At 44.4% G+C, this 16,842-nt stretch overlaps 1 protein-coding gene across 1 annotated transcript in view; it reads left to right on the forward strand.

Annotated features, from left to right (window-relative positions):
* Window positions 1-16,842, forward strand: part of LGR4 (leucine rich repeat containing G protein-coupled receptor 4) — a 93,345-nt gene that overhangs the window by 50,629 nt on the left and 25,874 nt on the right. Inside the window, exon 3 of the mRNA XM_031459859.2 lies at window positions 15,722-15,793. Within this exon, the coding sequence (XP_031315719.2) occupies window positions 15,722-15,793 (72 nt within the window). The remainder of the gene's footprint in view (window positions 1-15,721; window positions 15,794-16,842) is intronic.

Here is a 16,842-nt window from a genome sequence, read left to right on the forward strand (position 1 = left end):
TAGGTATTTGAAGCCCCCTACCTCCCACCCTCCCAAGTCAAGCTCTCAGATGCTTTACCTATTTCTTTTTAATTCACATGCAGTTTTAGCCTTAAGGATTAGTCTCCCTTTACAGAAGTAATTATACAATGAAAGGACATTAATGAGTGGTGATTCAGTCACTGTATAACCGTTGGGGATGTGAGCCGTACCCCCACCACCCTTCCTCCGGTGGGAAATGGAGACGCTGTCCTTACTCCGGGTGGGCCAATGTGTGCAGACCACCTTTGTCCACGCCTTTGATTCCCAGCCAGCTTCACTCAGAGGGATTTGGTAGTGAGCTCCAGGATGCGGAGTCCTCCCTGGTTAATCTCTGCTTTGTGAAGTTCGCATCTTGGATTTCTGAAAATCTCAAATGACCAAGCATATGTCAAGCTCCTGAATTCTGTCAAGCGAGAATTTTAATTGGAACCAAATTGGATTTGACTGCCAGTCCTTTCTAGCGAGGTCGCATTCTGTCCGTATTTGGCATCTCACAGTGAGGAAGCCCATCAAATCAAGTCAGTCCAGCTCCTCCAAATACCGTATGGGATTTCAAAAATGAATTCAGTCAGGAGCGCTGATGGCTGATTTTAAAGAATCTTTCAAAACAGTCTTTAATACGCTAGGAATACTTAAGGCATTCAAGGGAATTTCTTTTCCATGTTAATATAATAAGCAGAATAAAAATCCCATGTTTTTTCTTTATAAAACACCATGGTTGATTTTGACATTCCAGAATGATGCTGCCATGAGTATTGTAATATTTCATAAACAGCATCACCATTTGTCCAGAAGTCATCTGGAAGTCATTTAAGAGTGAGTGTGGAGCTGAAGTACCCTGAACAGAAATGAGGGATTTACTGAGAGGTTTTTTTTTTCCCCATGATCATTAATGTGGTGCACTTTATAAGATGTGAGTGGTTTGGCTGAATTTTATACAATAATCCGGAATGCTCAGAGTATTGAGTGGAATCACTTCCCAAGTAAGGTTAGGAAGTGTTTATAGATGCTTTCTTTGCACATTCACTTATTCTTTCGACAAGCACTGAATCCTGCTCTCTGCTAGGTCCTGTGGTGGGTGCCAGGGACACAGAGGCAAGTAAGTATGGTCTTTGTCCTTGGAGTTGACTGTCTGGAGCTGTGCTGTCCAATAGCATAGCCACTTGCCACAGGTGGTTATTTAAATCTAGATTTACAACAATTAAGTGAAATAAAATTTAAATCTCCAGTTCTTTCATTGAACTAGCCATCTTTCAAGTGCTCAGTAACCACCTGTGGTGAGTGGCTGTTGTCATGGATAGTATAGATATGGAAAGCTTCCACGTCTGTAGAAAGTTCGGTTGGACAGCATCAGTCCAGAGGAAGAGATGAACCCAACACTCAGTGCAGCATGGTGAGGACTGCTGATGAAGTGTGTGCAGGGTCAGTGGAAGCCTAAAGTAACCCATTGCCTTGAGACTGGAGGACTTGGGAAAGCCTTTGCTGAATAACTTCAGCTGAGTCTTGAAGGACACGCGGGAATTAGCCAGATGAGGTTAGGTGGTAAAGGTGCTCCAGGAAGACCCTTATAGCATGTGCAAAGGCACAGAGGTAGACATTTCAGAAGCGTTAGCATTCAGGAAGTTGTTAGCTATTCCAACTGAAATACAGAGAAATTTGAGCTATTGAAAGCTAGAGAAATCTTAGGAGATGGGGCCAGATCACTGAGGGACTTTTTAAGCTAAGGAGTTTAGACTTTATCCTGAAGGAGCTGAATTGGCTGTGAGTGTGAGTGAAGGGAGGTGACTAGGATTTTTGTCCTAAAAGACTAGAGGCCATTCACTGATTCCCCCCCAACACACACTTTTTCTCTGGGAATCCAAAAACATAGGATCTGGCCCTCAATTCAATAGAAAAAAAATGTTCAAAATCTTGGGACAGTCTCTTGATTTTTCACCCTTCAGTTTCCTCCTCTTTAAAATGGGACTTCACAGTAGTACTGTAAAGGGAAAAGGCAATTATGTAAAAGTGCTTCATGACCGTAAAGTGCTCCATCCACACGAGTCACGTAAATGTCACTCAATCCTCTCGCACACTGCAGTCTTGAGGTATTAGGGGAAGAGGTGGTTTTGCTTGAGATGGGAATTGGAGTGGGCCAATATAGGTTTCTGTGAGTGATGTGAAAGGAAAGGCAGAATTTTTGGAAGATGTGAATTTAGCATCCACAGGGTCTATTGTCTGCTGTGATGCTGCCACAACTATTTTCGGCTCTCCCTGAGACCTGTCAGGGCGCTGGGAGCCATGCAGGGAATGGCTGAAATGTGGAGTTGTGAAATTGATTTAATTAGAAACAGCAGAAGGAACGTCCAACTCCTTTTCCATAGGCCACCAGTGAAGAATCCATGGATGTTGCTTTGAGCTTCGATATTGCAACAGCAGTGGAAACCGTTGCCAGCTCTGGCACTTATACAATGATTGTTTAATACATACTGCAAGACTAGGATAATTCCTTCCATTTCAAAATGTACTTTGACTTGGGAGTGCATAACAATGCTAAAGTGACAATTAGGTCTCTGAGTGCTTTTTTTTTTTTTGGTCTGTAGGACAATTAATTCTAAGTGGAGGCCTTACTTTACAAAAGAAGGTTAGTAAATAATTTGAACAGGGAGATTTCAAATCAGATTTCAAATCAGATAGAAACAGAGTGCATCAAAATTAAAAACTTTAAATAATTTGGCCAATACTTATATATAAAACTATATATACACACACACATATACATGCACACGTAAGTATATAAATTCAGACTTACAAAATGTTGCAAACGTAAAGAATTTTTACATGTACCGTACACTCAGATTCCCCAAATGTTAATGTACTCTGCATACATACACACACAGGTACCCATACTCACAATATAAAATGTGAAATGTATGTACATTGTTTTTCTGATCCATTTGAAAGTAAGTTGCAGTCATAATGCCTCTTTACCTTAAATAGCACCTTGGTTATTCCAAAAACACAAGGATATTTGCTTAAATAATTGCAACATAGTTGTCAAACTTAGAAAACTGGCATTGGTATGTATGATCTGATCTGTGATTCTTAGGCAAAAGTAATAGCTGTTCCCCTAGTATTCTTTATAGTGAAAGAAACCAATTTCTGGTTCAGGATACAATCTAAAACCACAAGGTGCTCCTGATGGTGTGTGTTGATAATTCATTTTAAATTTCTGAAACCGATTTTTGTGGCCTCTGTCTGAGTTACTGCACATGATTAAAAATCTTCAAAGTCTGCCCTTGGTAAATGATTTTAGGGTTCTGTAGAATTAATAATGGCAGCCCACATTTATCAAGAGCTTGTTATGTGCTAAAAACTTAGTATGCACTGTCTGATTTAATGCTTGCAAGACTCCAATGCCTAGAATGTAAACAGAATTTATTATCACCCTAATTTATAGATGAGGACATGGGGGCTTTAGAGAGGTGAAAAACTCACTGTGGTCATACAGTGACTAGCGGAGCCAGGATTTGAATCCACATTGACCTGATTCAAGTCTTTCCTCTTAATTTCTGAGCAATGATACTATCTTGAGAGGCACAGAATTGGAGGGAAGCTTAAGAGGACATCTGTTGACCCTCGTCTGCAATTCTAAGTCTGTCCACAGCTAATGCTCAAAGGTGGTTGGTTACTCAGCCTTTCCCTAAGTAAGTTCATTGGACGAAAAGCTTGTTAGCAAGGGGTTCTTCCTAGAATGAGGTTTTCTTGTCCAGTCGTGCCATTTTATAGAGGAGAATATGAAGGCCCAGCATAGGTGAGCAGCGTGCTCCACGCCCCACAGCGAGCCTGCATCCGAGCTAGAATCAGACCTGCGTAGTTCAGTGGTGTGTCCATGACATCCCGTCAGCTTCCATGTCTCTGCGATGCACATACGTCATCTCAGTCTTGCAGGTTGTTTGCAGCTGTAGAAAGCAACTGACTATTGCTCTCTTCCAGCACTTGCAAGGAATTTCCAAACTAATGTTTGACTTGCTTAGCACTCCCTTGATGAAGGCTTCTCACGTAAACTTCATCAACTGCAGTAAATCCCTCCCCCAAACTGAAAGAGCTCCTCAGTTGCTCCAGTGGTATTTGACACTTAAAAATCTTGTATTCTTGGAAGCGTTCTCTTGTCCCACTTCATGTGTTTGAGTAGGACGACTTGGTAGCCAAGCTCATGGCACTTGCTGTTGGGAAGTACAGAGTGATCTCACAGAGGAGTATTGATGTTCTGATTCATACCATTTGCTGTGTATCATTTGGGGAGCTTTGAGATTAGGGAATGAGGGTGAAAAGAGAGGTGGGAGGGACCTTGTACTAATTGGACCTACTATGTACCGGATAGGCCCTACCAGAATATTGTTTTAACTCATGCAACTCCGTGAGCTATGTTTATTCCCATTGTGCTGATGAGGAAGGAGGCTGAGTTTTTCCTCAGAGAGGTTAAGTAACTTTCCCAAGATCACACAGCACGTTAGTAAAGGACCTGGTTTCAGTCCCACGTCTGACTATGCCCTTGTCTATGTGGAAAGGATGAGGAAAGACTTATTAGGCAATTCATTGATTCAATAAACTTTTGTTAGGTAAAGCACTGTATGCAGTGTTGAATTAAACTGGGATGCTTGCCTTCAAGAGAGACAGTGGTATAGTAGAGCTATGGGAATTCAAAGGAGAAGGGAAATACCTTCCCGCAAAGAAGATTAAGGAAGGCTTCATCACAGAGTCGGCATTTCTGGAGAGCCGTGAGGGATGGTCAGAGTTATTCCCGAAGGGATGTGGGAAAAGCAGGATGAGCAAAGCTGTGGAGACAGAATGGGGTAGGTAGGAGGAATGCTTTGGTGTTTGGTTTGGTTTTAGGACTGAATTCTTGAAAGGACATTACAGGAAAGAAACCTTGAAAGGAGTTCGGGGCCAGGCTGAGGACCTTTCTTGGCCGACTAATGGAGGAGTGTCAACTTCTGAGTGGCTATTGAAGTTTCTTGAGCTAGGGAATGACTTGATCAGATGTGACCTTCTGTCAGTGTAATCACCCAGCAGAGGGCAGGATGCTTGGGATTGAGCGGGTGCAAGGAGACAAACGAGGACGATAATGGCAAAGTCCAGGTGAGGATTGGGAGAATCGGAACAAGGGTGGCTGAGAAGCGGGGAGAGGGAGGAGGAAACTATGCAAAAGCGACTGTGGGAATAGAAGGGTGTCTCAGCTGGGATGAGGGCGGTGCGGTGGGTAACACTTCATTTTAAGATTACCAGGAGTCCGGTGGTGCTTTGGCAAAATTAAAGACTACTAAATTAAAGAAAGAGAAATTGTTTCAGAAGAGAAGCTATTGCAAGCCATTTTGAACATACATATTGAATTTAGGTGAGAGATGGATCAGGGCATCTGGAAATACAGGTGTGGAGCCCAGACTAGATGTTCATGGATGGAGATTGTAGAAGAGAGTTTCATGGGTATGGATTTTAGAGTCCTTTCTTTTGAGGGGATTATTGGAAACATTAGGTTGGAAGAGCTTGCCAAGGGAAAGAGGGTAGACGGAAAGACAGCTCGTTGGGAAACACTCGAATCAGGGTGTGGGAAGGAGACCAAGTGGAGGAGGAGCAGGAGAACTAGGGCAGGACTGTGCCCCGGGACCTGTGGGAGGGGAGGCTTTTCACAAGAAAGGAGTAATCAGCATGGCTGTGCTAGAAAGTTGCCTGTAGCCAGATAATGTGAAAAGGTCCTAAATTTAAGTGGTTGTGTGTGTGTTATGGGGGGTGGGCTTTAAAGAATCATTTCTACTGAGGGTTGTAAAGAGTGACTTTGGAGTAAAGAAGTTCATCACAAAGCAGACATTTGGGGACTGCTAGGAGATAGTTCTGGTTTAGGGAGAGTAGATAAAGTTTAGAATATATACTGTATCAAAGAAACCCACCTGAGGCATAAAAGAGGATTTATTATTTCACGTAGAACTAGGAAGATCAGAGGTAGAGTTGACTTCAGATGGTCTTGGATCTCAGGGTTTCAGAGTTATGCGAGTTTTCTCATGCTTGCCATTTCTCTCGGCTTCAGTTGTCTCTGCTTTTATGTTTTGGCTTTGTTCTTTCCTGTTGCAAGCAGCCTGTCTCCATGTAGGGGGAAATATAACCTTCCAGCAGCCCCACGGACGTCTTTGCATCTTGAGATTCAAGATGGACATCGAAAGTCTTCCTTGCTGCCTTCAGCAGAAAATTCCCAGTAGGACTCTGGTTGGCCAGACTGGCCTCATGTGCCTGTCCTTGAGCTAGTCACTTGACTGTTCTGGTTGGTATGGTCCAACCTGGGTCCTGGACTCACCCCAGCTAGGACTACCTGGAGCAGAGAAGGAGTCCCCCAAAGGAAACAGAAGGGTTGGAAAACATGCCCAAGAGAAAGAAACCATAGTTATGACAGCCCACTGGAATCTAGTGAGTAGACACACTGTGGGCAATGTTTGTTTCCTTGGGTCAACCTGAAATGAACAAGGGATCACTGAAGAATAGGAAGGTTAAAGCTCAAATAATTTAGGTTTACAGTGGAACCAGCAGGCTCCTAAGTGCTTAGCAGCTTCGAAGTAGAGGCAATAAGACATGTGATAGACTCAGAACTTGGGTAAAGTCAGTGTTTCATAAGCAACTAGGGAAAATCCAGTGGGAGAATCAGCAGTTCATTGTTAAAGTGTCTGACATTGAGTTCAGAAAGTGTAGAGAGGCAAATGAACCCACAGTTTGCTGGCTCACGTATCCATGGTCATCAAAGCTAATTATTTGTTCTTTGACTAAAAGGAGTACTGACTTCAAGTGAGTGAAAATGTATTTAATAGTCTACCAGCACGATCGAATTTTCCAGTGAGGAAAAGTCATTTCTTTCATGTATTGTCCACTCTTAGTCAAGCCATGCTTGTTTGACACAATTTTATATGCTTTAGTGGAACTTTTAACTCAGGATTTGTTCATCGTTTTCCCCTGTTGGACTTTATAGATACATCAAAGAAGGTTATGTTAGAGATGTTAGAAATATTTGTATCATTGACGCACTCGGTTTTGTAAGTAAATGATCCTAAAATCAATGAATACTCAATTTAAAAAATCTGGATGCGTAAAAAGATAAGGAGAAGAGAGGAAAAATAATCACCCATCATCTTACCACTGAACGATACCCATGGTTAATATTTTGTTGTATATACTTCCAGACTTTTGGTAGATGTGTACAATTTCTTTTCTCAGCCTGGTTGGTTAAGACCAATCAGAATTTACTCATGGAGCTGAGTCATATTTGAATAAATCCAGGCTCTGCCAGGAAGGAGGGAATGAGTGTTTGGCAGACAACCAGCAGTATGTGCCATGGTTCCTCTGCATACTATGCACATCTCGCTCGTTTTATCCGGTCCGTTTTGAGCCCTTACGGCCCTAGGGAGCCTTCCCTGGTCTTTCTTTTCCCATTTGCTCTTGCCCTTTCTCTGCTGCTCACCCCTTAGTGCTGGGCTGAGGGCCTTGTTATTCTGTGCTCTGCATATGTCAGGATGCACCTGTCTCTTCAGCTCCACTGACTTTCCTCTAAAGGTAGGGCCTTTTGTCACCCTTCTCTCCTGTGTGACCTTTGCTGACAGTGACCATGTTTTTGACCTTGACATTGAGGGAGGGGCTAAGACAAAGGATTTCTTCTTATTTTGAGTTTATTGATGTAATAAATCTTATCAGCCTATGTAAAAATTAAATTCCACTGAAGTTTTATGTTTAATGAATTATCCTTCTGTGAAAGAAAAGAAATGAGAAGTGTCTTGGGAAAACTCAGTATTTACTTTGCCTTACCTATAGCTTGTCACAGAAGGTCAGTCTTTGTTGGCTGATGTCAGCTGTAAATGTGTTTTAAAGCTGTAACATGTTTCATCCTATGGGTGGATATTGTGTGTGTTTATTGCCAGAGGATAAATGACTAGGTTGTCAGAGTAAACTGTGCTCAGGAAATGTAACCATTGCCAGGGTTTTTACTGATTTATCTATAAAATAAAGTCTTCTATGGGTTACTGACGGTACGAGGAAGTGGAAAACACAAAGGGCAATTGGGTGCTGGTGGAATGTAAGTTTCTCTGAATTGAATAAAGCTCTTGTAGTATGTGGAAGAGTTCCAGGTGGCCCGTAGGCTGAGTTTTAGCAAGGATGAGTTTATTTTTTGATAAGCATTACTGCTTTCGTTTTTGTGCTTTTAAACAGAAATATGTAAGGTAATATAATATATATGAAATAATTTTTCCCTTCTCTGTAAAGGAAGACTATATTAAAAACTTCGGGAATTTCCATAATAAGGATTCTTAATACATGCATGTTCATAAAACACATTTGAATTTTACATATGAAACTTACATGAAAGTTATATGAAAATATAAAATGCTTCCCTGGTATGGGAAGAAAAGGGTAAGTGAAACATGGTTAGTTGATTCTGGGCTCTGATTTACTGTGTCCGGTGAGGTTTATTTAACCTCGGTAAGAAGGCTGTCCAAGGGGAGCTGTGAAGGATGCGAGTTAGCTGTTGGCTCTCTGTATTCATTAAGAAAATAGCCACACGCATTGGTCCTTTCGGAAGTCATTTATAGAAAATAACGCGAAACAACATTGTTCTGCTTTTAGCGTTTACATCATTTTATTTTTAATTACCTCGCTTTATTTCTGAGATTTACATCGTTTGGCTGTGCTGCAGGACCTTGGACCAGGCGTGGAGGCAATAGGCTCACTTTCCTTACCTGTTTACAAAGCAGCAGGAGCAGGCCCGCTGCACGGAGTCCCTGTCAGGGCCAGTGGAGTCGGGCGATGACAATGAAAGTGCTGCACAAGGGCTAGTTTTCTGTAACTGTGTGCTGCTACCAAATGTCCCAGCCTGGGAACAGTATCACTTCTTGCGCTCTGTTTTCCCCGGGAACCAGCAAAGTTCTGAGCACTTAGTGGGGCCTTAAGATAAAAATAAATTGATGATTAAGGACTTATTAGAGGTATGCCCTATCATTTTAAAAAAAATTTTACCTTGAAACTGTTGCCAGAATTGGGGGTCCTGCTGACCTCAAGTTACATTTAGTAGGAAGACGCCACTCACCTCCTGTTGGGCGCTTTCCCGTGGCCTCACCTGGCCAGTTGGGTTTTGAACTGGAAACGCCATCTCTGGGGGCGAGTCTCGGGCTGGCCAGGAGCTCGACGCCGTGCTGATCCACCCGCTGGAGAGAACGTGATGGCCTCTCAGGAGGGGCAGCCCGGACGTGTTTGGGTTACAAGCAGTGAGAGATCATCTGTGTGGCTTCCAAGGAGAAGCTGTTGGGTAGGGAGACAAAGGTGTGGAAAGAAATGGTGAGGGAGGCGAGAAGACGTGGCTGAGGGGTAGATAAACATGGCTCAGAAAGAAGGAAGGGTGGTGCACAGAGTCACGTTCGGTTGGGACTTGACCCAGTGCCAGGCTGTCTGGTAACCACCTCTGCAAAGTGGAGGGAGGCACCACGTGAATGGACAGGAAGCTATGGCTGTCACCTACGCCCGGACCACTTCTCTCGGGGATGGAGAGGTGGCCCCGAGCAAAGCTCCCGATTGTTTGCGTGCAGACCATGCTGGGGCCTGGGCCTTCCTGCTGCGGTCGCTCGGCCTGCCTCTGCTTGCTTCACCCCACGGCTCCTCACAACAGCTGCTGGAAGCTTCTGACCCCTCACCGCCCTCCCCCCCGCACCATCTCGGTGCATGTGTCTAGTCAGTGCGGATATGGTAGTCCTTCCTCCATTGATTCTTGGCTGGAATTCCAGCTAAGTGGCTACAATGACATTTCTGTAATGAACCAGAAGAAACCTAAACCCAGGCACTTCTCAAGGAGTTAACACCAATTGGTGTACTCTCTCTTTCACACGGCCTCTCTCGTTTCTTTAAATTGCTTCCCGCGTGCAAAAACCCCAGTCTAATTCTGCATGTTTCATGAAGATACGAACCCTCCGACACAGATGACCGGGGATCCGTGTCCATTTAACCAGCGCCGTTCCTGTCTTACTTCTGGGAGGGATGGCAGATAGAAACTATCATATAGCATACGCATTAAGAATCGAGGATATATTGAAAACTCTAGCCTCCCCTAGAAGGAGCCCCTAATGTGAATTTATGGTCCCTATGAATAATAAATGCACGCAAAACAGATCCATAAAGACATCAGACACTGAGCCTCTTGTATCCTGTTTCCTGGAACGGCTCCAAATCCGATGGGAGAGGAAGGCTGATGGATGGCAGTTTCCCTCTCCTCCACCCTTTTTCCATCCCTCCCCAATCCGCCTCTGCCTCTGGGACTGCTGTAACAAGCAGAATAAATAGGAGTCGCCTTGAGGGAGAGCGTGTCCCCGTTTGAAGTCCTGCTAGACTTGTTTTAATTCTGTGTGATCCTGTGCACGAGCCAGTGTGTGTTGAGATAACACCACTGACCAGTGGACTGGTGTCCTTCTGTTCAAGGCCCTCCTCACTCCCTGAAGAAAATACACCAAGGTTAAGAAAGAACACTGTGGCCACAGCACTTAAAATCAAGCCAAGCAGCTCTGGCCCGTTAGGAGAGGGAAGGGTAGAAGTGAAGGAGGGAGGGGGGGTCGCAATGGAACAAGAGGAGAAAACATGCAGAAACGTGGAGATAATGAGTACGCTTTCCCCACGCTTTAGGTAGCAGCGTCACTTGTTTTTGAATCCAGAGGCTGATCCTGGGGCTTCGTTGAGGCATTCCAGCGAACGCTGGAGTGTCTGTTTCACATGAGGTCCCATGTAAGAGGACACAAAATGAATATGACCTAGTTCCTGCCCATAAGGCATGTGTAAGACACTTGAAGGAGATGCGACACGTTCATAGTAACCAGAAGCAAAACAAGATGCATCCAACAAGTGGGGGTTGATACCTGTGGAATCAAAGGAAGGTGATATCATACTGCTGTCACAGGGAGGTAGCCTCCAGTTTGGACAGTGATGATGAGTAAGGTTCCAGCTGGGGGGCACTGGAGTGGGGGTATTTCGAAGTATCAAGGGCAAAGCGTCAGAGGGGGAAAAGCTTGATGTACTAACCTTTAGGACACAAGGAACGTTGGGGAGTAAGGTGAGAAAGGAAGAGAGGCCCATACTGAAGTCCTGCTAATTCAGCGTGGGGGGAAAAGCCTTTGGGAAAATGCTCTGAGTTGTGCTGTTTAAGATTTAGATCTCACGGTATTACAATCAAGTGGTTTGAGGCAGGAGTCTTGTGAAGGTTCATGGCAATATTCCAGGAGGAAGAAAATGAGGGCTTAGACTCAGGTGGCAGCAGGAAGAGGAAAAGAGTGGATGGACTGAAACTTTGCGTGAGGTTCTCTCTGGGCTTTGGAGACTGAGAAGCTACGGGGCACAGAGCAGGAGGCAGTGATGCTTGGGACCCTCTTCCCTGAGCAAGTGGAACATTTTACCACTGTTCATTCTTCCAGGCTCACCCTAATGAGTTTTTTTCCTTAGAGCTTCACAGTCATCAGAAGAATAACAAAAGATACAAATATCATCATTTACCAAGTTATATTCAATTTCTTGTAATAACATGTAATGGAAAAGGATCTGAAAAATATACGTATATATATATATGTATAACTGAATTGCTTTGCTGTATCCCAGAAACAAACATTGTAAATCAACTACACTTCAATAAAAAACAAAATTAAAAAAAGGTGGAGGTGTCAAAAAAAAAAACCAAAAAAACGGTTTTCTGGACCCAGACAGTAGGTCCTCGTGAAGTGGGATGCTAAGAAAACCATCAGGTGTAGCACAGACAAATGCAGGCGTAGGAGAAGGAGCTGGTCTTTGCTAGGAGAGGCCGTTGGTGACAAAGTCTTCCTGAAGATCAGCCACCTCTCTTTCCTCGGGCGTTCCTATAAAAGCACATCAGAGAGTGCTCTATATCTTACATAGAATCAGAGTGGGTTTAGAGCATGCCCCCTGCCACCCGTAGCCACTCAGGGGTCCTGTCTTCCCTCCTTCCATCCCCCTGGTCATCTTTGGCCGTGGGGAGGATGGCAGCGTTGGTCTGTAGAAAACGCCTCCGTCCTTGCAGCTCTGAGCTCCTCACCCATAGTCCCTGCTGTGAACGCTGGTCTGCTGCGTGAGAGCTGTCGCTGCTCAGACACAGATACTGACTCGCCTGTACTCATTTTGTGTCACCTTCTGGGAGTCATTGCCCAGCCTCTTGGTGACACACCAGAGGCATTGCCACGCAGAAGGACGTGGGTGAGCGTGGGAGCCAGCCAGGTGAGAACTGGAGTGCTGGTTCCCGCACTCACCCACTGTGTGACTTATTCCAAGTCACCTAGCCTCCTGGAGACCCAGAGAAGTGGGGCTATGGTCCTGAGATGATTAAAACAAATGCACGTAAACGGCCTCACCCAGTGCCTGCGACTACCTACCTGGGTGCATTTGCTAGTGGGGTTTTTCTTCCAGAGTTTTGGGGACTTGGTCCCTTACCCTGTTCTTTAATCACTTTGCCCTCTCTTGCATCTGAATTTTTGGACGTGAAGCACCCGCAGGATTTACTGTAAGAAATACTGGCTCATGAAATAAGCAAAATGTGAAGAGGCTCGGGAAGGTGCCCTGGCTGAAGCTTCAGCGCATTTACCAGGCGGCTGTGTTTATTATTCATTAACCCAGCTGCTTGGTAAACGTGGGTAGACACATTCCAGAAGGCTCCACCCGATATGTTTGACTCTAGGAAGCAACGAAGCCGTCGGAGTGGTGTGAGTAGCGTGTCCCCTTGCCCAGCGTGGTCACCACTCACCGCATCCTAGTGGTGTTTACTTCTCCAGATAGCGGGCTTGGATTCCAGGATAAGCCACATGCAGGCTCATTTGGTCACTTCTTTGAACGATAAGTAGTGGAGAGAAGGAGAGGAGACTTCTGGAAGCTACTTTAGTTTTCCCAGGGCTTATAAAGAGGCAGGTACTTGGGGAAAGGAAGCAAATATTTTGGCTAATGTGGCTCAGCACCCTTTTCTGTCGACAAGTAAAGGAAATCAGACGCTCTGCATTTTGCCATTTCCTTTGCTTCTTTGTAAAATACTCTTTTCATACAATAGACTGAACTCCTCAAGGAAAGCCCATAGATATGGGGACGTTCAAAACTAATATTAGAGACAAGAGAATGTGAATCCAGTGACAGCTTTGGTCTGTTCATAGTGTTGTTGTTTTGTTTGTTTTGCTTTGTTTTGGCTTTTTCCCTTTCAGATACCATAGTCATATGACTACTTGCCGCCCTTGAGGGAAGGAGGTTATTGCCCATTGTGGTCCTTATGGTCCAATTTGATCTTATAAAAATGTGACCTTTTAAACAGTGCATTACAGCAATGAGCTTTATCAGCTGAATGCGATGAGTGAGTGTGGTGGTGGTGGGGGGAAGCCCCTCGAGAGAGCTTGTCCTAAGCCTGCACTAAGGGAGACTGTGGGACGCTATCTGTTTTCAAGGAGGAGATGCTGAGAAAGCAGTTTCTGACTAATGGGTTGACACAGTGGTGAGTGGTAACAGAGTTACGAGATGTGTGCCCTGTTCTTGGAAGCTTTTGTACTTGGCCTATTAAGACTAATGTGCAAGAGACAATCGGCACAAAGTGGCCTGTTTCATTGAGTGTTCCAAAAGTTCATAAGGCATGTTGATAAGAAGTGCAGTTTTCACAGAAAGTCACAATAGAGTTGGGTGTTTAAGGGGTGAAGATGAGATTGTGAGGTGAGGCATTTAAAGATGTGTTGGTGAAGCTGGCTAGTCTAGAACCCAAAGGATTTGCTGAGGAGAAATACTTTTAAATAGAAGCATTGAAAAGCCTTAAAACCATCTTCTCCAATCCTGCATTTTCTACGTGGTACAAAGTAGGCAATCATGAGCCTGGACGGTGGGAAGCCCTCAGAAGGCGTGCGGTTTGGGGCCTAGGTGCCAGAGAGCCTTGTGAGAAACACAGCCCTGCGTGCTGCGCGGGCTTTCTAGGAAGAATTTAGTTGAGGGGCATGAACCCTGGTGTAAACCTGTGGTGTTGCCTGAGAATCCAGCATTGTTGTCCTTGCTATTAAAGAAATAATTCTGTGTACTTTCACTTTCTGAGTCCCTTTTCATTTTCCCTGCTCCCACCCCACGACTGACACACATCTCTGTACACATTTCTGTGTTAATGTTAAGTAAGGGTCAAGTATTGTCCTTTCCAGGGCCGTTTGCATTTTAACTGGGACAAAAACTTCAAGGGAAAAATAATGCATCTGAAAAGCAGGGTTTCAGTCACCTCAGTGACTTCAAGTTTTAGGAAGTGTAAAGGAGCCTTCCTTATGCCCCTTAGATCAGGGTGTCTAGGACAAGCAGGTTGAAATGAGGGGACTTGAAGTCTAAGAAGAGGATGTCGTGTGCCTGGCGCTGAGTAGACACACATATTTGTCCATCGGTAAATGCAAGGGTTTAGTGAATGAATGAATGGATGAATAAGGCCCAGCGGTGCAGGGTGCTTACAGAAAGAAGAGAGCGGATAATGGAAATAGATCTTTTAAAGGAGGAATTGATATGACTTGATGACTATGATCCCATGACATGTTGGGGAGAAAACATTTTTAAAACATCATAGGTAACAAAATCTCGTTGCCTGGGAGAGCACCCCTGCCGGAGCCAGGAAGCTGGAGCAGTCCTGTGTGTGATCACACGGGCACACAACTGGCATTTTTAAGTCGATACCATTGACCCTTGAACAATGCAAGACTTAATCCACTGATAACTTATAGTTACCACGCCACCTCATCCTTATCCGAGGCTCCTCCACATCCGTGGAGTCAACCAGCCTGCACTGTGTGGCATGCAGTGTTTACTGCTGGAAAAGACCTGCCTGTACATGGACCCATGTGGTTCAAATCTGCCATTATTGAAGGGTCCTCCTTCAGTTCACCTGTTTACAAATTACTTCTCTGAGTTGTACGACTTCCAGCTGCTTCTTCCTAAAGTCCTCTGTCCAACTTTCCCTCACGTGTCTGTGGGGCCGGGAAAATGGGAGGAAAAGTGGCACTCAGTATGAAGTGTGTGCTCCTTTCTTACAAAAGGACTCAAAGAATGCTTATCCTTTCCTTCCTTCACTCTTGCTCCCACTTAAATGTGTCACTTTGAAATTTCTTTAGGACAAACTGTTTAAAAAAAAAAAATGCCTTTGTTTGGCAAGTTATGCTTACAGTGACTTTCACTTTTTGCCTCTCTTTCTCCCGGAGTATGCTGCCCTTGGTCATGGGGAGATAACCGGCTGCCTGGCCTCCCCAAGGCATTCCTCCTTGACAGACTGCTTTGCTCTGATCTGTATAAACTCCTGCCCGCTGACCAGCGGTCTGTATTTATAAGGCACTTGGAAAATACCGCAAACTGCAGAGAGTGACCATGAATAGCAAACTTAATTTGGTCTAATGTGTTTTAGCTTGCTTGACCTCACTGGAATAAAAATGTGCCTGCTTAAATTACTGTATTGGAGTTAAAAAAAAATTCTAGAGACATTTATCTCATTGGAGGAAACTTGGGATCACTTTAGCAAAGGTTTAAGTCCACGTTTAATGTCAGACAGACTTGAGAAATGTTTCATGGAGAGCTTCAATAGGAGATTGGGTTTTTGTGAGTTCTGAATTTTAAGAGTCTGAATTACTATTTTTCTCTTGCTACCTTTTTTTTTTTTTCTCCCTAGGCGATTGGCTGGCAACGACCTTTCTTTTATCCACCCAAAGGCCTTGTCGGGGTTGAAAGAACTCAAAGTTCTGTAAGTAATGCAATTTTAGAGTTTCACAGCTGGCTGTGTATTTTCTTTCTGCATAGTCAACATGCTCGGAGCTAGGTTAAGCACAGTTTCTTTTAGTTCAGGATTAAAAGATTTAAGGAGTGGCCAATGGGTAGTGTGGGAGGCTACAGCTGATTTAGGCAACCCCGGGTCTAGATAACAAAAGTTAACGTCTAAGTAATAGGTTTTCTGACCTCCAGTGCATGACAGTTGAATGTTAGGCTCTTCATGTGGCTAATGCACTGAATCAAAATTATATTTCAACTTTACTGGTAAGGTTTTGTGTCTCCTTCTTTGATAGCTGTAAGAATTTTAAATCAGCTGACCCTGAGGGGAAAAAGGCTTATCAGAGCTCCAAATGGTAAAGTCATTTTAGAGCTACAGGGGATGGAGATGCCTATGATTTATGTAGCCTGTGAGGGATCAGGAAATAAATTCCTGGCCGTGGTCAGAAGCTTGGAGGCTGGCCGAATGGGGAGCAGGTGAACTGACTGCCGGCCCCACTTGGCCACTGCCTCGCTGGGTGATTGTCTGTAAGTCACTAGACCTCTCTGGTTCAGTGAACTGGGTGGGCCCTCTTCCATTCCAGTCTGTGGTTATGACTCACGTCAGGCAGTCATTTTGTTGATGTGACCAGGAAAGGCATTAGGCAAGAATAACAAAGACTTCGTTTTCAGTACTGATCAATACCTCTGTTCTCCGGGTGGTAACGATTGGATAATTAAAGCTTTATTTCTGTCCTGGCCCTGCGTTCACTGAGGACCTGGCCACTGCTCCCTCAGAGCTCAGGGTCTGCTGTCCTTTTGGTAAAACTGTCTTTATCTAATGCCTGTGTTCTGGGCTCTGCTTTATTTCAGTTTGTAAACGCACTAGGGATTCCAGTGGGTTTGCTTGTTGTCTCTCCCAGTTAACTTGTTATACCTCCCAGTTAACATGCACAGCATCTAAGGTGATGAATATTAATTAGGGCGCCTTAATTCCCGAGAGTGAGACAACCCCAGGTTACCCAGCAGGTCTGTGTCGGGAGGTGG

Source organism: Camelus dromedarius, chromosome 12, assembly GCF_036321535.1.
Source record: "Camelus dromedarius isolate mCamDro1 chromosome 12, mCamDro1.pat, whole genome shotgun sequence".
NCBI lineage: Eukaryota > Metazoa > Chordata > Mammalia > Artiodactyla > Camelidae > Camelus > Camelus dromedarius.